The sequence below is a fragment of the Delphinapterus leucas genome, chromosome 15 (assembly GCF_059928025.1).
Source record: "Delphinapterus leucas isolate spDelLeu-1000000601 "Yukka" chromosome 15, BTC_Dleu_Yukka2, whole genome shotgun sequence".
Classification (NCBI taxonomy): Eukaryota; Metazoa; Chordata; class Mammalia; order Artiodactyla; family Monodontidae; genus Delphinapterus; species Delphinapterus leucas.
Genome location: NC_143143.1, coordinates 70,790,772 through 70,818,073, shown reverse-complemented (window position 1 = coordinate 70,818,073; position 27,302 = coordinate 70,790,772). Strand labels below are relative to the sequence as shown.

Below are 27,302 nucleotides of genomic sequence, written 5' to 3'. Positions count from 1 at the left end.
TTCATTCATGTATTTACTCGTTCAATAAATACTAATTACGTTCAATGTTATGTACTAAGTGCAGATCTGTCTCCAAAACTTGAACTTCTACCCAATATGATATACTTCCTCTCTGTGGCAAAAAAAGGGGACCCTCCATGTAGGACATGCCCAGACAAAAGAGAAGGTTGTCCTCAACCGTTCCCCAGTGATTAGGATTATGGGGCACCAGCGTAACCACACATCAGAGCCCAGCAGGGCCTACTGAAGACTCTGAAACGTACAGGGAAATCAGAAACTGATCTCTGAATCTGAAAGTGGCTTTATCAGTCTCTAGGGCACACCTACCTGGGGTCCCCCCCCCCAGATGAAAGGAACTTCAGTTCCAAGCCCAGCCATGTAGCACAGAGAGGCAGTGTGACATCTTTTCCTAATTGTTACTGATGCAAGGAGCCAGCAAGGTGATTGTTTTCTTCTTTCAGGTGCCCTACGGGGCCTTGCACAGTGTTCTGCATGTAATCACGGCTCAGGAAAGACTTGGTGGTGGTTGATATCCCACAGAAACCTGAAAATTCCTTCTCCCCCTTTTTCGGGGTGCATAGCCATAACTGATGGCCATCTGACTTTTGCTCCCAGTCCGTGGCTCCAAGGCAAGCCTGTACGGGCCCCTCGCAAGGAACTATAATAATAGCTAACATTTAGTGATAGGCTAAGCATTTTGCGTGCATTGTCTCATTTAATCTTCGCCACTGCCCTGGGAAATGTCTAATGCTAGTTCCATTTTGCTTATGAAGAGACCGAGCCTCGGCAGGGATAATTATTAGTATTGTGCTGTTTGTAAGCTGCACTGTACTTTTCTTTTGTCATCCAGGGGTACCATCGACCCCGGCACTACATTGCTACTCAAGGTAAGTGCCCTCCTTTTCCTCTAAAGGGCCCTTGCCTTACACTGGAGGAGAGGAATGAGCTTCTACCAGCCAAGAAGTCATAGAGGAGCAGGGCTGGAGAGCCTCCCGAGGTCTCGAGATTGTTCATTTGTTTGGGAAGGAAGGAGGTGACAAGTTCAGCTATGGGGGGAGGGACGTAAGGGAGAGAGGAAGGAGGTGTCACTAGGAAATGGTCAAGAGAGATGGGCCCTGGACCAAAAGCATCAGCCTCAGGCATGTGCCATCAGTATCCACCATTCGGAAGTGGAGCTCTCGGTGCCTGATCTCCTCGATGGGTGTGTGCGCGGGAGAGAGAGGCAGCCGACGCTCCTAGAAAGCAACTTACCAGGATGTTATGAGAAGACTTAAAAATGACTATACCTCTCACACTGTGAGGAAATCCTGTGGATGATTATATATATATGTGGACAATGACACATATAATAAGATACCCTTCACAGTGTTACCTAATAGGAAAAAAAGTGAAAAATCTTAAATGCCCATCAATTGGTAGATTGGTTGAAGTGTGACACTTCCATGTTATGGAAAATTATGCAGCTATGAAAAATGTCACGGCAGGTAAGAGTTTTTAAGGGCATGGGAAAATACGTATAATAGATATAACGCTTATTATAGCAAATACAATATATATACACATATATATATATTTGTACAGAAAAATGGCATTCAAAATTTTGTATCAGATAACACTTATTACTCTTGTAATTTTAAAAATGATGGAGGCCCAGGACATTGAAAGAGAAATTTCCAAGGAAATTTCTGTGGACTCTCAGATTCTGTCTCCCATTTCTTGTCTATTTTTCTTCCCTTCTTTCTGTCCAGGCTCCAGACAAATGCATTTGTCAAGCTCAGAATCGGGCATCTTCTGTCTGTGCTCCCAGCATCTGACTCCTGGCAGCTCCTCTGCCCTCCCACCCCACCCCCACCCCAGTTTCCTTCCCGTCTCTCACTGAGGCTCTGGAGCCCAATTTTTGAAAACTCCCTTAAGCTATGTCATTAACCGCTAATATAAGGTGATGGGTTGGCGGGAAAGTGGGGCTGGTGGAAAGGGTCTGAGCAGGAGGGCGATGAAGAGGAGAATCTGCGGGCATTTCCAGGGGACGCTGCAGACCCTGCTAGCTGGAGTGTGGCTTTTCTCGTGCACACTCTGACCTCACACGCTTCAGTCCCCAGTCTCCGCTACTTGTGTCCCAATAGGAATCGCTGACCTCCCTCTTACTCACCCACCCGGAGCCTTGACTGACCAGCCGGGAGGGACAAGCCTCTTGTCTGCTTCCTTGCCATTGCAGTCTGACCCTGACACCTTCTCTGTTGGCAGGTCCCATGCAGGAGACCGTAAAGGACTTCTGGAGAATGATCTGGCAGGAGAACTCGGCCAGCATCGTCATGGTCACAAACCTCGTGGAAGTGGGCAGGGTAAGCCCCTCCCGTGGGTACCTGGATGGAGTTTGCTGGCTGGCATTCCGCTGCCCAGCATCTCTCTGTGCCCAGTGCCTCCCGTTCCACATTTCACCCTCACGGCACCCTGCGCGGGAGAAGTCCTCCCTCCTGTTCATAGTCGAGGAACATCTTTTCCCTTCAAAACCCTCTCGCCCCTTTCTCCACCCTCACTGTCTGCTGATGACGTCATCTCGTAGACTTTGAGGGAATTACAGCCATCAGACGTGAATGTTCATCTTCACACTGCAAAGCTGCATCCTACTTGCGTCTACAACCATCTTCTCATTCTTCTCCTCTATTATCAGGCTGAACCATAAGACATGGCTGTTTTTGTTGACCCCAAATGGTAGAATATCATGTTTCTTATGGTGCAGCCTAACGTGATAGGAGAAGTGACTCTTGCCCTTTCAAAGGCAATTCCTAGTGCCTCGAATCACAGGTTCCGCTCAAGAATGTCTCATTCTCCCCCTCTTGCTTGGAAAGTAATTCTCTTTCCCATTGCTAGATTATTTCCCTCAGCATACAGACATCCTGAGTACCTTCCCCCTTAAAAGTATAAAGCAGGCAAAACGAAACTGCTGATCCTGTCCCTGCTTTTCTGCCAGACCCTGAAATCTCACACACAGGCTCTGCTGCTTCACTCCCGTTCTCTTCCACCCACTGCAGTGTAGCTGCTCCCTCCATCCCACCCACAGTGATTCGTCAGTATCCCCAGCATCCTTCATGTTGACAAATCCAATAGCCATTTCTCTCTTCTCATTGTACTCAACCTCTCAGCAGCATCTGACCCTTTGTTCCTCGAAACCTTGACATTCTTCAGGGTTTAGACCTTGGTCTCTCACTCTGCTCTGTCTCCACTGTGTGCTCCTTAGCTACTCCTGGGGCTTAGAAATGGGACTGCTCTTCCCAGCTTTTGCTTTCACCTACTTGGTAAACCGTGGCATGTGGGTGGGTGGGTGCTGGGTGCACAGACACTAGAATCAAGAGGGCCTCTCTACTTATCACACGAGCTAACTGAAGACAGGGCAGGTAAGTTTTTCTTCTGGCGAGAAGCAGATAATCCATTAAAATGAAGAGTCCTGGCCTCCAAGATAATGGGAAGGGGGAGAATCCGGGCTGTCAGTCATGATTCAGCAAAGGGCTTTGGACATCTCGTGGCCTAACAGGAATTGAGGGCCAGAAGAGACTTTGTCCTTGAGCCCACTCTTATTTAGTCCATTGCCCAGTTTTACAGATGAGGAAACAGACCCAAAGGAGTGGAGTGAATGCCCTGAAGTCACCCGGCCACAATCTCTGACTCCTGGCTCTCGTTCTCGTGGTCATGGTCCCCCTACTCAAGACTGCGCCCCAGGGACTCAGGCCCAGGGAGCAGCTACTGTGGACAAAATGTCCAGCCCAGGATTTAAGAATTCAGAGGCACATTCCAGCCTGTTCTATAACATGTCCCCCCCACTGGAGGCAGATTCCCTTGATTGTGAATCTAATTCGAATTGGGACAGGGAGGGGACAGGAGAGCAATTTCTTCATGAAACTCCTGCTAGGAGCGAAGCTCTGTGCCAGGCACTGTTGTGCATTATGCATTACTTCACTTTATCTCACAGCAATTGTACAAGGCGATGTTCCTGGTAATTATTCAGATGGCCTGGCTTTGCATCCTGGCTCCATCCCTTACTGACAGTTGACCTTGGGCAATTTTCCTAGCCTCCCTGTGCTTCTGATTCCTCATCTGTAAAATGGGGCTAATAATAATATCTACTTCATCAGGGTGTGGTGATAAGTAATAATTCAAGTAATCCGTGTAAAGTATTTGTAGAACACTTAGCAAGGAGAGCTAGACACTGAAAGCAGTTAGTAAGTGTTAGCGATCATTATTCATAGGAAGCTGAGGCTCAGAGAGGTTTCAGTACTTTCTGGAAGCTACTCAGCTACAGTGTCAGAACGAAGCAATGCATCCGTTTGCCTCCAAACCCTGTTGCACTAAATCAGCATTTCCCTAAGTGGGTTCCACGGGATGCTAGTCTGCATGATGCTTAGCGAACAGGGGGTTCCATGGTTAAATACGTTTGGGAAATGCTGTGTACTCTTTGCCCCTTTCGGAGAGTCGAAAAGCACATTAGCGTTAGCACGTGAACGAGCCGAGCAGTCCTGTAGCAAAGTGGCCTATTTAACTTTGTTTAATCCAGCATTTCCCAAACTCATTTGACCACAAAACCTTTTTTTGTTTGTTTTTGTTTCTTGTTTTTTACCTAACACCTATCAGCACCCAGCGGGACACACTGTGGGAAATGCCACCCTAAGCCGCTCGGCGTCCCCCGGAATGGTAATACTTTTGTTCTTTTACGGGGAAAACGATGATCTCTTTTTCCTCCTGCGGCATGTGACTCAGAACCAGGTGTGGGAGTGGCTTGTTCATGGCCTCTGCACCCACCCCTGGGGCAGAGCGCAGTTGCAAACGTCTTCCTTTCGAGCCCAGCACCTTCCTTCCTTTTCCCAGCAACGAGCCTTTCTCCTTCCAGCCCCCTCGTAATATTAATGACCCTCTCCCCGCCATGCCTGCTTCCACCTCCTCACTATTCCCACCTTTTATTCTCATCTCTGCTCTGCTGATACTACTCAGCTGCCCCAGCCTATCGCAGAAAAAGAGGACTCAGCCAAAGGTAGAGAACTGGCCACGTGACCTTGGACAAGTCACCAAACCTCCCGACTTGAGTATGATGTTCATCTGTACAGTGGGGAGATCGCCACCTGCCTATCTCACCCAGATCTAGTTGATCTCTTAGTGTGGTAATGGATTTGAAAAGTACCAGGAACTCTGCCAAAGAAGGTACCACCGTTATCCCCCGCGGCTCCAGTTCCTCTAGGAGTGAGCTGGTCCCTGTGTATTTTGCCCTCCCCGGCCAGCTGAGAATGCCTTGACTGAAAGTCCACCAAGGTCACCCTTGAGTTTATTCGGACGGGAAGCCAGATGAGATGACCACACACGCTCAGCCGCCCACTCACTCGTACTGTCCCTGTCCTTGCCCGCAGGTGAAGTGTGTGCGATACTGGCCGGATGACATGGAGGTCTACGGAGACATTAAAGTCACCCTGATCGAAACAGAGCCCCTGGCAGAGTATATCATCCGCACCTTCACGGTCCAGAAGGTAAGCTTCCCTGCGGCTGTGTGCAGCCTGCCCTCCAGGCAAGCCGGCTTGTTTGTTCATCGAGGACATGGCAGCGACCAAGGGGCTGCTCTGTACCCACCCTGCACCAATGAGAGATCGGCAATCAGCTTGGACGTGGACCCTGCTCCAAAGGACCCCGCGTCTAGCAGGAGGGACAGATAGAATTCGCCAGACAAATAGCATAATGACATATGGTAATAAAAGCCACAGAGGAAACATGCCAAGCGGGGGAGACAGAAATCCACGGGAGGATGGGGTGATCAGAGAGGACCTCCAGGAGGAGGAGGCATTTAAGCAGACAGTGAAGGATGAGAAAGAGCCAGCCAAGGGAAGAGCAGGAGGAATATTATCCCAGGAAGAGGGAAAGAACCATGCAGAGTCTGTAGGGGAAAGAAGATCTTGACATGTTCTAGGCCTGTTGTTCTCAGCTGGGGGTGACTGTCCCACAGGGACATTTACCAGTGTCTGGAAACAGTTGTCAAAACCATAGCTGCCATTTTCTAAAAGTAACATCATTAATGAACCAAGTGGCCACAGGCCTGAGGATGCAAAAACACCAGGGACTTCAGTGCTCTGAGCACTGTGCCCTTGGGGATTGACAGGTCCTTGTGAGTGCCAAAGCAGGCACATGCATGGTGCCCTTCCTGCATGCACGGTGCTGGCAAGACACACTGTTTGCTCCCAACACTGCCCCCTGCAACCCCTGGGCTCCTAAAGGCCTATATCTGCAGACTCAGATGAAGAGCCAGGAGGGAAGGACGCCCCTCAGCTACAAGGTACATTGCTGTGATCTTAGGCTGGGTTCCTTAGAAGCAGGGCCTGAGACAAGGTTTCCCTTATACGTGGTGTATCAAGGGAGCGCTCCCAGAGAAACTTGTAAGACAGCAAGAGAAGCTGGAGAGGAAAGAGGAAGGGGCAGGGCAAGTTCAGAGTCTCTGGCAAAGTCTAGCCTAGGCCTGACCCATGGGGGCCTCTGGAGCGTAAACACACCGCAGAGGTGCCCCCTTGCTTTACTCAGTCCACTGCCTGACTGCGGACCAGCCACTGCGGGGTAACCTCCAGGGTGGGCCAGCTCCTGTCGGCTGAGGGCACTTCTCCAGAAAAGGGCACATGTGTGAGTCACTAGCAGCCAGCGCTCCTGCAGTTGAGGCCTGGAACATAGCCCCACGAACACCAGTCTCAACTACCATACTTGGCGGTTGGTGCTGGGCATGAGCTGGGTGACTGGGGACCCAGACTCTGAGCCAAGGGGAGGCCTTGGGGAACTGCAGCCCACCCAGTGTGTTGAGGAGTCATAGTCGTTTCTTAGGCTGTCTTTTTGCCTTTCTTTCAATCACCAGGGAAGCTATTACCCATAGGAAGACACCCTTCAAGGTCTCCAAGGGCCTCGGAGGATTAACTCAACTTAGCCAGCCTCTCCACAGGTGCTCAGCGAACACTGCCTGGGTTATCAGCTCAGAATCAGTTCCTGGGGACCCAGAAATAATAAACAGGAAGCATTGTGTGTCCCTTGAAGAGAACACAGTCCCACCAGGAAGAGAGGACCCTTGATAAACAGTTGCAGTGCAGGTGGTGTGGGCTTGAATGAGGGCTTCCAGGGGCTGAGCTGATTTGGAGGGTGGGGTGAAAAACTCTGAGTATTCTCGAAGCTGTTTTATCTTCTACTTCAGTTCTTCTGTCAGAGCTTTAACCCCAGCCTTTGTTCACTCCTGCCCAGACCCTGCAGCTGCCTCCTGACGGGGCTTCTGCCTCTAGTCCTGCCCCCAGTCTTAGTTTAGGTTTCTAGAAAGCAGAGCCTGAGGCATGGATTTGGGTGCCCTTGATGATGTGTTGAGGAAGAACCCAGGGGAGACGGGGGGTGAGGGAGGCAGTACAGGGCGGGGAAGGAGCTGAGCAAGGATGTGGCCTGGTCCCACAGGGAGATCTGGGGCATGAGTGACATCACAGAGTAGGGTTCTTTGGCACATCCATGAGAGTAACCCATTATCCTGGTTTGCCCAGGACCACCCTGGCTTTAGCACTGAAAATCCCATGTCCTGGGAAACCCCTCAGCCCTGGGCAAACTGACAAAATCGGTTGGTCACTGAATGCCAGCTGCCCATCCCCCGCTCCCAAAGGAGGTGGTTCCTGTTCAGCTGAGAGCAACTCTCTGAAGAAGGGGTAATTTTTAGCTGTCCACAGCCAAGGTCAGGGTAGCTGGGGATGGGGGCACTGGCCCAGGAAAGGGGACCTGGCGCCCTCTACACAGCCCACCAACACCCCCCCCCAGTCCTTCCTCCACGTAGTGGCTAGTGTGATCCTTCCAAGATGCCCATCTGGTGATGCGTTTCCTCTTCTGTGCAACTATCTGGGCAGCCTCCCTATAGCTCCCCGATGACTCTGGGATAAAACCCAAAGGCCTTAAAGTGGGATACAAAGCCTTGCAGCATTCAGTACCCGCCCAGCCTCCCCCCACCCCCCACCCCCGGCCCATCCCGCTGGCTGTCCGTCATTGCCTGTCTTCCACTCTTCTCTGGAATTGCCCTGGGCTGTTTGTGATTCTTTTCACGTACTGTGCTAAGTCCTGTCCCCAGGCCTTTGCCCCAACTGCCTCTCTGCCTAGGAATCCCTCCATCCTTCCACTGGGTAATACTTAGCCTCAGTGTATCATACGATTAGGAGGACAGACTGTGGAGCCACACAGCTAGGCTTTAGACTGTAACTTTACAACTTACTAGTTGTGTGACCTTGGGCATGTTCCTTAGCCTTGCTTAGCCTCACTTTCCTCATCCCTAAAATGGAGATGATAATATGAGGATTGATATGGGATTAAATTAATTAATACATTGAAGAAGTCAGAAGAGTGACAGGCACATAGTCGATGCTTAATAAACGTTAGCTGTGATTTTCATTATTAATATGTTTCAAGACTCAGGTCAGGCATCCCCTCCTTCAGGAAGCCTTCTCTGATTTCTCCTCTCCCTAATGGGATTAGCTGACACTCCTTTATGCACTTTAATGGAATTAAAGGTCCACTTAGGGGCCTGCCTCCCCCACTGGACCATGAGCTGTTCCAGGGACAGGGACTTGGCCTTTATTTCCACCTTCCTAGTGCCTAGCACAAGGCTAGGCACAGGTAACCCTCGGTGAATATCTTTTAACTGAAAAAATGAACCATCGAACACTCTTCCTATTCAGCGCCTCTAACATCTGCAGGAGATTGCTAGGTAGAGAAAGGTAGGTAGGGGCAGTGCCTAAGCAAAGGCTCAGGGGCATAACCTGACCATAGACTAGTCAAGAACTGCCATTTGGCCTGGAGCATGTCTATGTGGAGGGTGCGGGGAGGGGAAGGGGAACGATGGGAGCTCCAGGCCCCACCACCCCCGTCAGTCAGAGAAGCTCTGCTTTTGTTTGTTTCATATTTTATCATTCTAAATGAGAATCTAATTAATAAAGAAGTCTGCCTTTTTAATTTTGAAAGTCCTGGAGAGTATCATAGACCAGACTGGAGAACTGAAGGACACCAGTCCTCAATCAGTGAAAGGCCTTGTATTCCCCTGGAAACAACTCGAACTTGGAGTTGAAGTCTAACATCTTTCTGAATCTGTTCTGCTGAATATAAGTCCTATAAAACACTTATCAAAAGAGGGTCCCCTGGGCCAAACAGTGTGAATGTTATAAGCCCCCTTGGGAATTCAGCGTGTATGTTAGCACAGTAAAGGCTCTGAGAAGTCCTGCAGTAGAGCCATCAGTTTCACTTTATTTACTTCCGAAGTTCCCAGATGTAAGAGATGCAGAATCACTCTGCACAGTAGTACCTATTAACCCTTTGAGGGCCTTGCCCTCCCTGACAGCAGGGAAGCTGGACCCTCAGTGCTCACGGCCTCGTGGCTCCCCATGGGTGCTGGGCAGGGTGGCTGGGGGCAGCAGCTGGAGGAACAGAGGGCCGTTCTCTCCTCAGAAAGGCTACCATGAGATCCGGGAGCTCCGCCTCTTCCACTTCACCAGCTGGCCCGACCACGGCGTCCCCTGCTATGCCACCGGCCTCCTCGGCTTTGTCCGCCAGGTCAAGTTCCTCAATCCACCGGAAGCTGGGCCCATAGTGGTCCACTGCAGGTAAGTGAAAGGCCCCGCCCTAAACAAGGAGGCCTTTGCAGCTCTGCTCTCTCGGTGAGGGGGGTACTCTCTTGTCCAGTGGCCTTTATTCTTTGCCTGTGTCCCCTCTTCCCAGCCCTTTCTGATGAGACCAGGGTCCTAAGTCTAACAACAATAATACTAATAGTAGCAGTAGCAGTTGTTATTATTGCTGTTGCCCTGAAACAGTAAAGACCCTGAGGACGTGGGCTTGGCACTGACAGCGTCTGCTACACATGCACTTCACCCGCATTACTTCATTTACTTCTCACCCAACCTTGAGAGGTGGCCATTATTGTCATTCCCATTTTACAGATGAGAAAACCGAGGCGCTAAGAAGGTAGATACTGTGCTCAGGTCACACAGGTGTGAAATGGCAGAGCCAGGATATTTAACATGATTTTCTCCAGACGCTCGCCCTTGGCATGGCGGCAGGGTGCCCCCGTGGAAGTGTGCTTCTCTTCATTTCTCTTATTTTAAAAATCAATTGCTGGCCTGCGGGGTCCTTTGTAGAGAGTAAATGGACAGTGTCAGGTTTTAGCTTATTATGGAGAAGGGATATTTTCAGCTCTGACCCAGAAAGCCACATTGGGAGTGATGGGCACATGTTGGAATCCTCCTAAACGGAGATGAAGTATCATGTCAAGGGCATTAGGAATTGGAGGAGGGCGGATGTCCAGACCTGAAGGCCAACTAGCATGCTCGCTTCCTCCCCAGCCAGCGCCTCTCTTTTCCATTGTGACCTTGGGCCCGGTCCATCTTTTCAGACCCCGCATGCTCTTAACTGCATGCAGGTTATCTCTGCCCTGGCAGTGTCCACATCAGGCAAGGTCTTGAGCCAAGTCAAGGAGAGACACCATAAGCTGTAGGTGTCTCAGAGCCACCCCTTTCTCACACAGCACCCGTTTCCCTTCGCCACAACAGCGAGGTGTGAATTAGAAACCCCATTTCACAGATGAGCCCATTGAAGGTTAGGAGGCCATACTGATCACCCCATAGGCTCTCTAAGCATTCCGCATATAGTCTCTGCTTTACATCTCATGGCAATTCGAGGACAACAAAATGTTCACCCCGAGTCCCATATCCCAAAGAGCAGCCAGAGCAGGGGTAAGGAAGAAAGGGAGATAATGGCAAGCATTTATCAGGCCCTCCTTGCGTGATGCCCCTGTGTCTGTGTCTCCATACCAAGTCACCCTGACACACCTAAGCAGAGTGCTACCCCCTCCTGAGGCTGTCCTGAAGATTAAATGGGTTGGCCAACATATAGTAGGTTCCTAAGAGAATTCCAGACATATAGTAAGCACTTAAAAAATATTATATACTATTCTCTGCCTCTCGATGCTGTCCCCCTCCCCAGACTGTTAATCCTTCAGGACAGGAACCATGTCTGACTTATCTTCACATCCCCACTCCCGAGCCCAGCATCTAGTGCTCAGTAAATATGTGGTGACTACAGGTAGCAAACATTTATAATAGATGGCTGTGTAACCAGGCACGGGGCTAAGCAATTTACGCGCATTGTGCTTTTTCCGCGTAATTTCATGCAGTTCACGTGTACTGTGCTATTAATGCTATTGTCATCAGCCTCATTTTATGGAAGAGGGTATTGAAACCCAGAGAGATTGAGTCATTCACCCAAGGTCACACAGCTAGTCAGTGGTCGAGCCAGGGTTTGGTCCCAGGGGTCTGACCCCAAATAGCATGTGCTTCATTGCTCTGTGAGGCTGAAATAAACGGATCGATCCTCCCAAGAACCCTGTAGGGAAGAGTGTCGTGTGTGAGAAAACTGAGGCTCACAGACACCAGGCAGCTTGTCCACTAGTGGTGGATCCAAGATTCAGAATCAAGTCGGGCTGCTTCTTTCTCCTAAAACAGGTCGAGGAGGAGACTTGGGAGAAGACGTGGATGAGTGGCTCTTTGGGTTCCCTCCTAGACCCCGAGGCCCAGCCTGCTTGGGGGTCCCTTCTGGGGGTTTTGATTTGGGGGGAGGCATTCTGGGGCAAGTACAAGGCAGATTTTACTCAATTCAAACCATGAAATTTTACCAAGATCAAAGACTTTCCAGATTATGGAGGATGGATTTCCAAGGGTTTACTCTCCAGACCATTGTGGGTGTCGGTTCACTGGCCTGCCCTCCTTGGATTTATGGTCATTCAATATTGCTTTCTTTCCTGGTCCATTGCCCTTCCTCTTTTCGTTTCCTTTTATTTTCGCATTGTCAAGCAAAGACACTTGTTTCCATGAGGGAAATGAAATGTGAAAACGCAGTGGAGATGGGCCTCCTGGCAGTCTGGCCTTCACTTCCAAAGCTATATGCATTTAAAGCAAATGCCCTATTTGTCTCTCGTTCAGTGCTATGATTTTGGAACCCACTGATCTGGGAAGGTCTGGCCATGGCCCATGGGGTCTCATTGAGTTCTTTTGCTATTTTGTACTTGGCCTGAGATTTTCTGAAAAGAAGCCACCAGTGGTCAGAATCGAGTATGTGTCAGGGGGCCTTGATTCTGGAGTCGGGTCTCAGGACTGTCGGCTGCTCTGGTTTACTGATGCTGCTGCCTCACGATCCTGGAAAAGCAGGTGCACGTGGAGACAAACCCATTAGGCTTTGGACATGGTGCTCAGGACTCACTCTCTGTGAGTCCGTTGGGACAGCTCAGAGGACCTGGTTTCTGCCGTCTCAGTTACCTCCTCTGATCTCTCTTGTCTCTCCCTCCTTGCTTCCATCCATTAACCCGTTCACTGAAGAAGACAGAAGGAAGGGAGAGATGGAGGGAGGGAAGTGGGGTGGGGAAGACATGTTTCTAGGCATTTCCAGTGTGCCCAGCATATGTAGATGGATTATCTTTACCCATCAGATGAGCAAACTGCATGCATCCGTGTTGTCTAAGCGTACATTATCTTATTAAGAGAGGAAGTGTAGGAGCACACGCTGTGGAGCCAGACTGCCTGGGGAAAAGTCCCAGCTCCACCACTTGCCAGCTGTGTGACCTTGGGCAAGGTCAGCACCCTGTGCCTTAGTTTTCTCACTGTGTAACAGGGTGAGAAACTTCCTAACAGCCTCATAAGAGAATGAATAGGTAGCACTGCAGAAGCAGTTAGAACAATGTCTGGAACGTTGTCACGGCTAAATAAGTGTTCGTTACATGAGCACAACAAAAATAAGCCAGTCCTGATAAAATAGCCCCCAAAGGCAAGCATTTCTCTCCCATTTTACAAAAGAGAGGACTGAGGTTCTAAGTTTAGCCACTAGCTTAGGATCTCCTGGCAGGACTGGCGTTCAGACCTCTGCAGTGTAGTGCCTCTCTGCAGGGTCCTCGGGGACGGGGCTGAATGGGAGGGGCCTCCCCAGGGCTGCTCCCACCCCAAGGTCCCTAACATGGACCACCGTCCTCTCTTCCAGTGCTGGTGCCGGGAGGACTGGCTGCTTCATCGCCATCGACACCATGCTTGACATGGCCGAGAACGAAGGGGTGGTGGACATCTTCAACTGCGTGCGTGAGCTCCGGGCCCAGAGGGTCAACCTGGTACAGACGGAGGTGAGTCCTGGGGTGTCATTTGGCAAGCCACCTGCAGCCCTGGCCAAGGAGGAGCATGGTGGAACAGAAAGGCCCACGGGTGGAGGCATCCTACAGAAAGAGACCTGGGCATGGGAGAAATGGGAGGGAATGGATACATGGCTTGCTATGGTGAGATCATCGTAGAAGCTAGGATGCCCCTGCCAACCCTGAGGTCCCCCAGTGCAAGGACTCCTACCGGGGAGGAATGGTGCTGTGTGTCCCATCTCTGAAGGCATCTAAGTACCAACTGAATGGCAACTTTCAGGTATTCTTTGAATGGTGTTCTTGCCTTGGGTGAAGGAGAAGAGAGAGATAGGGAAGGATTGGCATTGATTGAATGCCTACTGTGTGCCAAGCATCGCTTTAGGCACTGCAGGAATGGCTTACTCAGTGAAGTTACTGAGTTCCTGAGCTAGGCGCAGGGGATTCCAAGAGAGATAACTCATAACTCCTGGCCTCAAGTGAGAAGCAGACCTCCAGGCACTGCTCTGTCCACCTGGAGAGCCCAAGATCCGAGGGACATGGGAGGGGTTCATCTTTATTGAGTACCTACTATGTGCCAGGCGTCACTCCAGGCCTTTTGTATTCAGGGTATTGTTTCTACTCCTTACAACAACCCTATGGGGCAGCTCCTGCTGGTGCCCCATTTTATAGATGAGGAAGCTGAGAAATGGTGTCCCCAAAGCCTCATATAGTCAAACAGTGGTAGAACTTGGGTCCAGGTGACCCCATGTCCCACGTGCTTTCCCCTGAACCACACTGTCTCACGAGGAAGCCTTTTCTGCCTCTCCTACGTCTGGAAACCATGGTTTGCTACTCCTATAACGAGCCCATCTTCTGGTTCTAGTGAGGCTGTAGGTGCCCGGGCAGCAGAGCTGGGGCAGATAAGGAGCTGCATCCATCATCAACCCTGCAAAGAGATATCACCCAAGGCTTTGGGCCTGGCCAGTCACTGCGGGCTCTGCAGGCAGTTCCCTCACTTACAGGCTCACACACCTAGACCCTGCTCCAGGCTCCAAGCCAACTCCCACAGGCCGGTCTGCAGGCTTCTTGGTGAGGCTGCTAAAGCTGAGAGGCTGCCTTGTCTGTTCCTGGGTTCATGCATGTGGAAGGCAGGCACACTGCCTGGCGTTATGCACATCGTGGTCCTTGCTCTCTGGTGGGGGAGATAGGCGTTCAAATAGATCACCACAGTGCCTCTAGATAAACATTTTATATAAAGAGATGGGCCAAGTTCTGCAGGAGAATGGTCGCTCAACAAACGTTTGTTAATGAGCGACTAGAACAGCAACAACTCCTGCCTGGTGGATTTGGAGAAGACTCTCCCAAGGGAATGAGACACTGAAGGTGTGGGGGTGGGGGATGGTGTCCAGGATGAGAGTGGCAAAGAGCTGGGATGGTGGAGGGGGTGATGCACGCTTCAGGAACAGCCCGAGACAAGGAGTTGAGGGCAAGTGGTTTCCTTGGTTGGAACAAATGGCTGTGTCCCAAGACACACTGGTTGGCAAGTGGGGAAATGAGAGAGGGGACGGAAGGAAGTCAAGCCTGTCGACACTGTGAAAGTATTTTATAGGCTGTTTGACACAGTGGACGGCTGGAGCCCAGCCCCTGCCGGGGGAGCTCTGAGATGGTGTGGAGTGTCTCTTCCAAATTTCCCACCCAAGAGAGGGAACGTAGGCATTTATCCCCAGGTCTCCATCTGGCATTGCTTGAGGCCTCCTTCCCACGGCATTAACTCTTTGGCCCTGCTGGGGATAAAGGCCCTCAGCCTGAATCTCGGGGATTTGCAGTAAGCAGCCTTCAGCAGTGAAAGGCGAAAGCTGACGGGCCATGGGCAGGACACCACGGGCACCTGCTACCACATGTCCAGGAGTTTCTAATTTTTATCCGTGACTCTGCTGTTCAGTCTTACACAGGGAACAAAATTCAGCACAGCTCAGACAGTCACCAAGAAACACGGCCACTCAGCCCTTCGGGTTATAGGATAGAAAGCAGTGATTCTGCAACGTGAATCATGCCCATCCTTCATAGGCACATGCTGAAATGTGGACAAGAAACTCCTGGGCCACCCTTCTTACCCAGTACCCTGTTCCCTCTCGCCTCGGCTTTGCAGGAGCAGTATGTGTTTGTGCATGACGCCATCCTGGAAGCGTGTCTCTGCGGCAACACGGCCATCCCGGTATGCGAGTTCCGCTCTCTCTACTACAATATCAGCAGGCTGGACCCCCAGACCAACTCCAGCCAAATCAAAGACGAATTTCAGGTACGAGCACATCCCAGGCTTCATGACCCAGCCAACTTCAGTGCCACTGAGCACAGCCCTGGGGCTTTCCTTGCAAGAATGGCTATGTATATATCCTTCCAGTGTCTGCATCTCCAGACAGCTGAGAAGGAATTCCAGAACAAAACGCCCGCCATGAGCAACTGCTCACCAATCAGTGATTGCTGACACTTGTTTTTTTTAACTATGAATATGTTTTGGAACTGAGGTCTTATTTAATTCTAGTCCAGGTTGTATGCGGAGACAAGTTTATAGACACAAGTGTGAATTTCAAGCTCCTCGATCCCTGCAGGGACCCAGGTCTTCTCAATATTTCTGTACAATTGGAGTGTGTCCTAGATCCTCACAATTCAAGGTGGGATCTCGAGACCAGCAGCATTGGCTTCACCTGGGAGCTTGTTAGATGTGCAGAATCTTGGGTCCCACCGGACCTACTGAATGAGAGCCTGTGATTTAACAGTATCTCCGGGTGATTTAAATGCACATTAAACTCCGAGAAGCATCACCTGAGGGCACAGCTCGGGCAGAACAGATCTGCCCCCTTGGAGCCCATGTAGCCAGAATGGTGGCAGCTTTGGTCTGGAGGCCTGGACTTGAATCACTGAGTAAGGCAAAACCAGAGTCCAGCCCATTGTCCTGAGGTCAGTGCCAGGGTCATATTTTGGGCAACAGGAGCTGTGAACAGGCAGGAGGAAGCAAAGAAGCTTCAGGACCAGAAGGGCCAATGCAGGTCCATGGTTCCACGGGCAGATACCCCAGCCAGGTCAATGGCTTAGTCCTCCTTCAAACAAATAGACTTTATTGATTCGGAGTAGAGAGCAAGGGCTGAATGGGGGAAGGATGGAGGACACGGACCCCTGGTGGTTGCACGTAGCATCTAGTCTGTTGGCTGGGGCAGTTCAGCTCTAGCCCCACACTTGCAAGACTTACTCTGCAGAACACAAGCCCTGAATTTTTCAGACAAACTAGAGCTTGCTCTCTGGGGGTCTCTCACTCATCCTGGGCGTCTCATCCAAGCATCCTTCCTTCCATTCTCAAACAGCTTTCTCTCTGAGAGGCACGCTGCTAAAATCATTTCTCTCATTCCGTGGCACTTCAAGTGATATTTAAAAGTCATTAGGGATTCCCTGCCCCCACCCCCCACCTTATGACCTCCTGGCTGGCCACCATTTCATGCAGGATGGCTGAGAGGAGTAACTCAGCTCAGATGATTGGCAGGTGTTCAGAGCCTGTGTCTGAGCCCGCATGAGTGTGTGCCGTCCCTGCAGCCTTGGCCCTGTGGTGGTGTCCCTCAGCCCCTGGCAGAGGCCCTCAGCCCCCAGGGCCTGGAGCAGCCAGCAGGAGATGATAGAACGCCACCACGGAAGAGAAGAGTCCTGGGAAAAGGACTGGAGGGACAGGCTTGGAGGATGAAGGGAGTTTGAACATTGCTGCCTCCTCTGTTCAGGGCAACCATCTAAGCAGTACCTGCCTATCTGCCCTTGACCCCATAGACCCTCAACATCGTGACTCCTCGCGTCCGGCCCGAGGACTGCAGCATCGGTCTCCTGCCCCGGAACCATGATAAGAATCGGAGCATGGATGTCCTGCCTCTGGACCGCTGCCTGCCCTTCCTCATCTCGGTGGATGGAGAATCCAGCAACTACATCAATGCGGCACTGATGGATGTAAGCGGAGCCCTGCCAAGAAAAGCTCCTGGCTGGCATTCCAGGGAAAAGCTTCTTCCCAAGGGGGAGGTGGCTGGAGCCCAGGGCCTTGACATCCCCCTGCCCAAGCCAGCCTCTCCTTCTGATCTTTTTGGCCCACAAGACCTTTCTCCCCCTGAAGGCTCTGATCCAGACCTATATAGAAGCTGTGCTTTTAGCTCTTTTGCTCCCATAAAGGTCTGAAAGAATAAACCAAAAGCTTAAAGTGGGTCCCCTGACACCACAGTGAGGCTACAGGCCTGACCAGTCCCCCTTCCTGCTATGTACAGAGCTGACTCTCAGCCTTAAGTTCAGTTCAGGAAACATTCTACATGCCAGCCATGTTCCTACTGTTCTCTCAGGGGCACCGTCTCCTGCTTTCTCAGCATCAAGTCCAAGAAGCGCACACCTCCTTTGACCTGGTTTGGGATTAGGGGGTCATGTTCCTACCCCAGGGGGTCCATGCTCCTGACTTGTATGCTTCTGCCCTGGGTCCTCCAGCTACTGCCAGGTATCATCCCTCCACTTCCAGGATGTGAGATGTTTGCAGCTGGAAGGAACCGTGCATCATCCAGTCTCATCCATGCACTTCCCTGCAAAGGAAACTGAGGCCAGAGAAAGAGACTCACTCAAAGATACCCAGAGAGCTAGTGACTTACTCTAGAATTTATTCCTTGAGCCTCCCCTCAGTTTACTTGATTCAGTAAGATGCAGACATCTTTCCTCCCAAGACTCGGGACCAAGAACACCATTGCTTGACTGGGGAAGAGCCCTTCCAGGTCCCTCTCCCCAACTATACCCGAAGGTCAAGTCCATCCAGCCCACATGAACCTCCCATCTTACCTGGAACAGGAAGGAACATGGGGTACTGTCCGCTGGGGTCAAGGCCAACTACCTCTCTGACCACTAATCCTCTTGAAATTTATCCCCAAGCATCCTAAGTGTTTGTTAGAGGCAGAGGGGTGACAGGAAGTCAATGCTGACAGGAAGTCAGTGCCTATCTCAGCTTTGTGGGCGCCTGCCCTGGCCTCTGCCCATAGGGTGCCCAAGTCCTCCATGGAAACCCTGGCTCTGGGTCCGGAAGCAGGGAGTCTTGTCCTGGTCAGATCAAATAGCTGGATGTGGAGGGAAGACTGCAGGCTTTAGCCTGGAGTCTTCCAATGTCATTATGTGCACGTATGCATGTGTGTGTGTATGTGTGCGTGCGTGCGTGCACACACACGTGTGTGGTGAGAGATGGGGCCTGGGGTTGCACCCACACTTCCAAGTTCCTTCCATTGTCGTCTCCCCCTTGTCCCAACTCCCCCTCCTTTCCTTCCTCATCCAAGGATCAGATACGCTCCTGGCCTCCGCTTAGTATATTAGATGCTGCCTAGAGTCAAATGCCTTCTGCCAAACTCTGATGCTGACTGTGTTTTTTTGTTTTTTTTTTTCTGACTGTATTCTCTTTGTCCACAGGGCATTTCTCCTGTGAGCCATCACCGGGGTCTTTGCCTTTCTTATTTAAAAAAAAAAAGGTCCTTATCTGTATTCCAGCTCGGTTTCGGCATTATCTGGTAACCATGGCAGCTTTGCTGCTAGCAGAAAAATATGAAGTCCTCTGGGTTAATTTTTAATGTTTCCCTTGGTAAAGGACGATGTTATCCATGAAATGGATTGCCAGCTGATCCCTGAAACCCGGCAGGAGCACAGATCTCGAGCATATTTTCAGATAAGGCTTTGTCAGGTATGCTGGCCTAATAGAGCATTTATCACAGAGACAGGGAAAATGGAAAGAAAACTAACATTCACTGAGTGTTGGGCAGTATGTCAGATCCTGAACATAGACTGTCTCAGTCTGCATTTGGATATGATTATTCCCTTTTTCTGGATGAGGTACTGAGGGTCAGAGAATTTCCATGACTGTCTCGAGGTCAACGCTCTCAGAAAGGGTGGAGCCAGGGTCTGAACCCTAAGTCTTTTGACTCTTAAAGCCTAGATTTTTTTCCATGTCTGGAAATGTCTGCAGACCAGCTTCTGCCACTAGAGTTTGGCTTTTGGGGGAACTCAACATTCTGTTCTCCTAGATTCTTCCTCTGACCATTCCACTGGCAGGAGAAGACCCTTCGAAGACAAGACCCCCTAGTGCATCTGTGGCATCCATGGTTGCAAGGCATTTTCTTTGCCATCAGGACACCAAGAAATAAAAGAGCAATGGCAGGTGCTTTAGGTATTCTATTTGGCAGAGTCTTTTGCCAGAGACGTTTCCTGGTTTGAATGGGCAAACTCTTTTTCCCTCCCCATCCTTCTGCTGCCCTGTGACTCCACCGGAAACAGGCATGAACAGTCACTCAAGAAAACTTGTTGAGAATATGAGTCATTTCTCAGGTTTTACAAACCACTGATGAAGCGGAGATGCTCCCCAATCTTTCCAAATACCTTCTCACAGGTACTATAATAAATAGCACCCAGTTGAAGCTTCAGATGTAGTCCAGACTCACACAGCCCATTTTCTCTGGGCCTCAGTTCCCCACCTGTAACGTGGGACTGAGTTTATTCAGTTGTTTGCTGGACCTGTACTGGGCGTCTAGTGTGCCGGCCATGATGCTAGTGCCAAGGATGAAGAACCGAGTCAGGGATGGTCCCGCCCTGCCAGCGGGCTCACAGCTGGGTTCTTGCTTGCTGCACTTTCCACGTGCATATCTTTTCAATCTGTACCACAGCCATCCCTTTGGAGTTATGAATCCCATCTTCCAGCTGAAGAACCTGAGATTTGGAGAGATCTAATAACTTTCCAGTGCTCAGCACTGATTTAAAAAAATTCACTCTATAAATGAGCTTGAATGAATGAATGAATGAATGAATGATTGGGTGGATAGATGGATGGATGGATGGATGAATGACTTATAACGTACAACTGGCAAAGCTGGGTTTGAACCCAGGTCTGCCTGACTCTAAAACCTGAGCACCTTCACTGCCCCATTGGCTCACAGGACACAGTGCCCACCTTCTGCCAGACCAGCTCAGCCCACATTCCAGCCTTGGGGCAGGAGTGAACCTCTTGCACTATGAGCCCCTTCAGGAGGCTCTCTGCCTCGGGCTGAGCCAACCCCTCCTCCATCATTGTGGGCACAGGGACACAAAATATCCCTTTTATCCCAAGAGGTGCCTTGGCCGGCAGAGCAGCAAATCTGCATCCAGAATCTTCCATTTCATATTGTAATGAGGATTGTTTGCTGAGCTCCAAGTCATAAATAATTTATTGGATAATCCCCATCCGAGTGACACCTTCCTAATGAAATGTCTTAGTCTGGAGGAGAATGAGTTCATTATGAGAAGGTCCCCTTTGCCACCAGGGCACCCTGAGATAAGAACGGGCAGTTGCTTTGTGTAATCTACTTGGCAGACCCAGGGGGCCTCTGGCACCAACTCGTCATTATCAGAACATCGCTGATGGGTGTGTATTTCATGAAGCCTGTGTCATTCTTTCGTCAGAGCCACAAGCAGCCTGCCGCGTTCGTGGTCACACAACATCCTCTACCCAACACCGTGGCGGACTTCTGGAGGCTGGTGTTCGATTATAACTGCTCCTCTGTGGTGATGCTGAATGAGCTGGACACTGCCCAGGTAGGAGGAGGCCTGGCCCAGCCCTAGGTGCTCAGGTGTGTTCGAGCAACCGTGCCCAAGAGTTGGAGGGACAGCCCTCTGCTGCCTCTGCCCAACCCAGCTGCCCTCTGGTGGGCACTGTCTGCCAGTGAGCACCAAGCCAAGCCCATTCAGCTTCCAGCTGAGGCCAGGGAGTCCCCTGCCAGGCCCTGCCACCCCCCCACCCCCGGCCCTCCCAGTTCCAGCAATGACTCCCCCTGTCTATGAGCTTCATCCAGCTCCCTCACTGCCCAGGACCAGAGTCTGTTGCTCCATCCCCCAGACACTGGTGAGGGTATTGCTCCTAATCATGCAGAGCTCACGGAGGAGGCCCCTCCCCCAGCTCTGAGCATCTCCAGCCGTGCAGCACAGCCTCACAGCCTGATACCCGGCCACGCGCAGCCACTCTCCCCGCTCCGTGATGCAGCCAGACTAACAGAGCCTGGGGCTTGAACCACTGACCCCTTGCCCACTGATCACCCCGCCGAGGCCTGGCTTTACCACAGGTGACCCTTGTGTCCCAGCAGGCCGTGCCTTAGCTACTCTGCATGTGACATTTCCAAGCATCACGTGCCTACAGCACATTGGTCAGGCCACAGGACACGTGTCATGGGGCAGCTGCTGGGGCTCACACCCCTGTGGCAGGGCAGCTGTTCCTGGGTGGAGGCGGTGATGATGGCCTTGTACGGTTTTGGAAAGCCATCCCATCACTGTCTCGAAGGAAACCCAGAGTAACTCAGAGGATTCCCTTGTGAGCACTGGCCTTGGGCAGGCCTTGTGTGGGAAGAAGAAAAATGGGTCTGAGCTGTAGCCTCAGCCCTCCAGGAGCTCACACTCCTGCTACAGAGACAGATGAGCAAATTGTCCCCACCTCGTGTGGCAGCACTATAATAGAGGTCAGCCGCAAAGTGCTGTGCTGGCCGGGAACGGAGAGCAATTACTCCTGCCCAGAGGGTGAGGGAAGACTTCAGAAAGGTGACTTTGGCCCGGAAGAAGGCAGCAGAGATCTGGCGTCCGGGGGATGAAGTTGCTGGGTAAGTCTCTCCAGGCAGAGGGAACAGCAGGGGCAAAGGCCCGCGGGGGTCACTGTGTCGGCTCATCTGCAGGAAAGCTTCGGTGGCAGTGGGGCTGGGGGGATGTCAGGAGGAGAAGAGGGTGGTGATGCTGGACGATACAGCTGGGCCAGCTTGCAGAGGGCCGCCCGTGCCGGGCTAAGGGGTTTGGGTCTTGGTCCGCAGTACGGTAAATATCAGACTTTTACTCTTGGAAGCAACAGAATCCTTTCTGGGAATGAAAGCTTTCGTGCAAGCCCAGCCTTTGAAACAGTGAAGCAGGAGGTGGTGGGGTCGGGAGCTCCACCCACGCTAGTCTTTGGGCTCCTCCTGGTGCCCCTTCCTGGGAGAGTCAGCCGCTCTGGGCACTTTGGAGGAACCCCTGATGTTCTAGGAGCGCAGGTAGAAAGCCCTTGCTGTGCAGGGAGGAGAGACACGCGGAGCTGAAGTGGGGGTGTGGCAGAGTCCGAACTCCTGATAGGAAACGGTCTGGTGAAGAATCTGGAAACAGGAGAGAGTGGAGGTCCACAGGTTTAGGGAGCAGTTGGATGTGGGAGGTGAATGAGAAGTCACGGATGGTGACAGGGGTTCTCGTGTGGATAGTCAGGCATCTGGGATGCGACTGGCCAAGGTGGGGAAGGCAGGCGAGGAGTGTGAGAGGCAGCAGGAGGTTTGGGAAGGCAAAGAGAGGAGCAGGTCACAGCTGACCCCTGAACAAAGCGCGAGTCAGGGGCGCCAGGCATCCATGCAGTCAGACGTTCGCTTATAATCTGTAGTCGGCCCTCCATGTACGGGGCGCCTCTGTGTACAAGGCTATTCCGTATTCGCCGTTACTCCGTATCCGCGGTTCCCCCGTATCCGCAATTCTGTGTCCCACGGATTCAACCAACCGCAGATCCTGTAGTATTATATTATTTACTATCGAAAAAAATCTGCATATAAATGGACCCGCACAGTTGAGACCCATGTTGTTCAAGGGTCAACAGGTAGTAGGGCAGGGGTCCGCAACCCTCTGGCCACGGACCCCTGCTAGGGACCAGGCCGCACAGCAGGAGGTGAGTGGCGGGCAGGTCGGCGAGCAAAGCTTCGTCTGCCACCCCCCATCGCTCCCCATCCCCCCCCCCCATCGCTCGCATCACCGCCTGAACCGTTCCCCCGCTCCCGGGTCCCTGGAAAAACTGTCTTCCACAAAACCGGCCCCTGGTGCCGAAAAGGTTGGAGACCACTGTAGTAGGGGACAAAATTGAGCGCAACTTGCGATGTGCATGTAGGAGTCGTTCAGGAGAGCGTCTGTTCATTCATTCAGTCCACATTTGTTGAGTAGCCGCTGTTTGCCAGAAGCTGTTCTAGGGTGCTTGGAAATGCATCAGTTAACATGACAGAGAAAGCAAAACAGCAAATTCCCATCTTTTATGCAACTTCTATTCTCAAGCAGGAGAGAAATAAACAGCAAACACTTTGTAACGGACTTAATTATGTGTTAAAGGTGACAAGTGTATGGAAAAAGAAAAATAAGAGGGCAGGGCAGGAAGGCTGGTTTGGGGCACGGGCTGCGCCTGTAATCGAGTGATGAAGGTGGCCTTCATTGAGGTCATATCTGAACGCAGATTTGGAGGAGGTGCAAGAATGCACCACGTGGGCTTCCCTGGTGGCGCAGTGGTTGAGAGCCCACCTGCCGATGCAGGGGACACGGGTTCGTGCCCCAGTCCGGGAAGATCCCACACGCCGCGGAGCGGCTGGGCCCGTGAGCCATGGCCGCTGAGCCTGCGCGTCCAGAGCCTGTGCTCCGCAACGGGAGGAGAGGCCACAACAGTGAGAGGCCCGCGTACCGCAAAAAAAAAAAAAAAAAAAGAATGCACCAAGTGACCATGTCAGGGAAGAGCATCCCAGGCAGGGGCATGACCCGCACCAAGGATTTATGGTGGTGGAACAGACGGAGGCCATTGCCACTGGAGCAAAGCCAGTGTGGACAGCAGCAGAAGGTGTGACACAGAGACACGGCAGGGCCAGGTCATACGGGCCTTGGGGATCATAGGAGGAACTTGTGATTTTACCCTGAGAGAAATGAGGAGCCATTGACAGGTCTTGAGCAGAGGAGCGACTTGAAAAAGTAATTGGACTTGTTTCTTTAAAGCATGCCTCTGGCTACTGTGTGGAGAACAGATGTTGGTGCGGGAAGGGGCAGGGTTGTTGCTAAGAGCAGAAGCAGAGAGGACAGAGAGGAGGCCCCTGCAGTAATCCAGGTGACAGGTGATGGTGGCTTGAGCCTAGGTGGTAGCAGTGGAGTGGCTTCTGGGTATATCCTGAAGGTAGACCCAACAGAATATCCTGCCAGACTGAATAGGGAATGTGAGAGAAAAAGGGGAAGCAAGGATGACTCTAAGGTTTAGGGCCTGAACGATGGATGGTTAGGATCTGAGATAAGCATGAAATATGACAGATTCCCATAAAACAGAGACCCCTGCAGAGTGCCAAAGTCAGAAGGCATCACCACCCCATCCCTTTGCCTGAAAAAGTAAAACAGTGAACTCTGGTCCATGAGTGAAGCAGAGCCCTTTTCCCAACATTCCTTATTGCAAAACTGGAGCTCAGGCACAGAGGAGGAGTTTCAAAGAACCTCACTTTGGGACACGTAAAGTAGCAAGGGTCAAGGTCATTGGCTATAGCTCCCCCTTCAAGGGTGGCTCTTGGGTGAATGAAGATCTTTCAGCTCCAGATGTTAGCGCAGCCTTTGAGAGCTGATTCTCTAAACGCGAAAACACCAGGCTCAGAAGCTCCCTGAGGTTGGCTGCCGTATGCAGCTGGCAAGCATCCCCTGAAATCAGCAGGTGAATAGAGCACTCACTGATAGAAATATCATCACCACAACAGCTGGGCGCCTTGCGAAAATAAACAATGACACAGCGTGAGCATCAGAAAAGCCGCCCTCAGCACCTGGAGGGGTGGCGCTCTGAAGTGGCATCAGCACTTGTCTGCCAGCCTGCCCAGGCTGAGGCAGCCCACGACTTTGGCCAGTCCAGCAGCACAGACGGGTCTGCCATAGGTCCTGAGTATTGTTAGACTGCTCCCAAGAGGACCAGTGCCACATCCTGTGGTTTGACTGGGGACCATCTGGTAAGGGCTTGTGTTGGTGGCTACCTATCATTTGTAGCAAAATAAGGTTGTGCAGAGGATGAAAGATCTCCAGGTGCTTTATTTTCTTGCACTGCTGGCCAAATCTGTCTGCTTCTGTTCAGAATACTGTAGCACGTCATTCAACCAGCCATCCCCAGCCACAGATATTTTTCCATTCCCCGCAGTGGCTGCTGTTCAAAGACAGTTATGAGCAGTGGGGGGCTCAAGATAAAGACTCCCAAAGCAACTTTATTGACCTTAGAGATTTTTTTAAGCTCTTTGGGACTCCAGAGGGCTGTGGTCAGATGAGCGGGGCAAAATCCTAACCACAGCCTCCAGCGAATGACACTGTGGTTTCTGAGGGGCACATCAGGAAGAACCTCTTCAACTACACCCAAGAGCATTGACAAGATCTCTTCCATCTTTGTGGGCTCTATGATGAGACCAGAGTCCATGGGGACCAGACACCAGAGAGGAGCCCTCTTCTTGGTCAGGCCACACCCACTATCGTTTAGAATCCTCTGTGCCCACCATGGGGTGGGTCTGGGTGGTAGACAGAATCTTGGCCCCCCAAAGATGTCTACATTCCTAATCCCTACATCTATGAAGGTATGAGTGGTAAATGGGAATTTGCAGATGTGGTGAAGTTCAGGATCTTGAGATATGTAGGTTGTCCTGGCTTATCCAGGTGGCCCTGCTGTTAGAGTCTTTATAAGAGGGAGGCAGGAGGATGAGAGTCAGGAACAGATCATGTGACAGTGGAAGCAGAAATTGGAGTGATCGGGCCACAAGTCAAGGAATGCTGGCAGCTTCTAAAACTGGAAAAGATGAGGAACGGCCTCTCCCCCTAGAGACTCCAGAAAGGAACACAGACAGCTCAGCTGACACTTCGATTTTAACCCCTGAAGCCTCATTTCAGATTTCTAACCTCCAGGTAAGAAATTTGTGTGGTTTTAAGCCACTGCGTTCGTGGCAATTTGCTACAGCAGTTCCAAGAAGCTAAGACAGGAAGCAAAAATGAAACCAGAAATTCAGACCTAGAAGCGCAGGAGTTACAGCCCGTGCAGAGTGTGAGACTGAAATCCTGGGGAAAGCCAGAATCAGCCTGGGGTGCCGGGCTGGAAAGTGGCTTGAGCTGGAGAAATCCGTGTCCCTCAGGAGCCGTGAGGGAGTAGGCTGGGGAGAGGCAAGGAGAACCTCTCACCAGTGGCAAGAGGCGTGCTGAGCCAGAGGGAGGTCTTTTAAAGGTCAAGGAGCATGCTTTCTGGGCCACATTCAATCAGACATTCATCAACATACATTTACTGGGAACCTACCGTGTGCTAGGCACAAACCTAGACACAGCAAAGCACAAAAGAGGCACAAAAAAGTCCCCAATCCCAGGAGTTTCCCTGGTGGCGCAGTGGTTGAGAGTCCGCCTGCCGATGCAGGGGACGCGGGTTCGTGCCCCGGTCCGGGAAGATCCCACATGCCGCGGAGCGGCTGGGCCCGTGAGCCATGGCCGCTGAGCCTGCGCGTCCGGAGCCTGTGCTCCGCAACGGGAGAGGCCCCAACAGTGAGAGGCCCGCGTACCACACACACACAAAAAAAACCCCGATCCCCATGGAGCAGGTGTTCTAGGGAAGTACTATCCACCTCCTAGACTCTCTTCGGCATCAGACAGGCTGGAAACATCTTTAGCTGGAACCATTGCACCAGGACCCTCAAGCTACGGGGAGAAGCTGAGCAGGGAGCAGAAGGGATGGGAGAACCGGGTCCAGGCAGCATGTCATGTTGCCCCAAGCACTGCGGGCAGGCAGCACCGGAGGAACCAGCAGGGGATGACCGCCATGACCGCACCCGGCCTGGAGTCAGGTTTGGGGGTCAACGAGACCTGGCCTCATTTCTGTTGTTTCCATAGAATAAGTGCTGGGGCTTGAGCATTCCTTGAATATTCTACTCATTTATGATATTGGCTCTGCTTGGAGGATCCCCTGAGCTGCTCAGTATTTTACTTGTCTCTAATTCTAGGCAGTACGCTTTACCTTGCTTACATCTTAGAGATTTTATAAACTAAGTGTTCTCCAAACACCATTCAATATTTCCCATGACTTCCCTCCAAAGACTTGCCACTTTGAAAGCCTTTATTTCCCAAACTGTATTGACTAATTCATAATGTATAACTGTCTCAATGCATTTCTGATCTGCAGGCCATAGACAAAGCTAAAACAATGAGGTGCTCTAAAGCCAGAGACTCGGTGTCCTCCACTCAGGACAACAGTGTGATCCCCTTTGGCTTTTGAAGACCTTGGAGATAGCTCGTTGTCTTCTCCTACCAACTATATGGACGCCACTGTGGAAACCAC

General features: G+C 51.4%; 1 protein-coding gene across 1 annotated transcript in view; it reads left to right on the top strand.

Moving 5' to 3' along the window:
- LOC111184164 (protein tyrosine phosphatase receptor type T) overlaps window positions 1–20,800 on the top strand; it is a 185,837-nt gene extending 165,037 nt beyond the window's left edge. The window contains exons 7-14 of the mRNA XM_089895437.1: window positions 851–887; window positions 2,245–2,342; window positions 5,394–5,510; window positions 9,472–9,626; window positions 13,045–13,180; window positions 15,315–15,464; window positions 16,976–17,149; window positions 20,642–20,800. Coding sequence (XP_089751563.1) covers window positions 851–887; window positions 2,245–2,342; window positions 5,394–5,510; window positions 9,472–9,626; window positions 13,045–13,180; window positions 15,315–15,464; window positions 16,976–17,149; window positions 20,642–20,800 — 1,026 coding nt within the window. The remainder of the gene's footprint in view (window positions 1–850; window positions 888–2,244; window positions 2,343–5,393; window positions 5,511–9,471; window positions 9,627–13,044; window positions 13,181–15,314; window positions 15,465–16,975; window positions 17,150–20,641) is intronic.
- The last annotated feature ends 6,502 nt before the right edge of the window (window positions 20,801–27,302 follow it).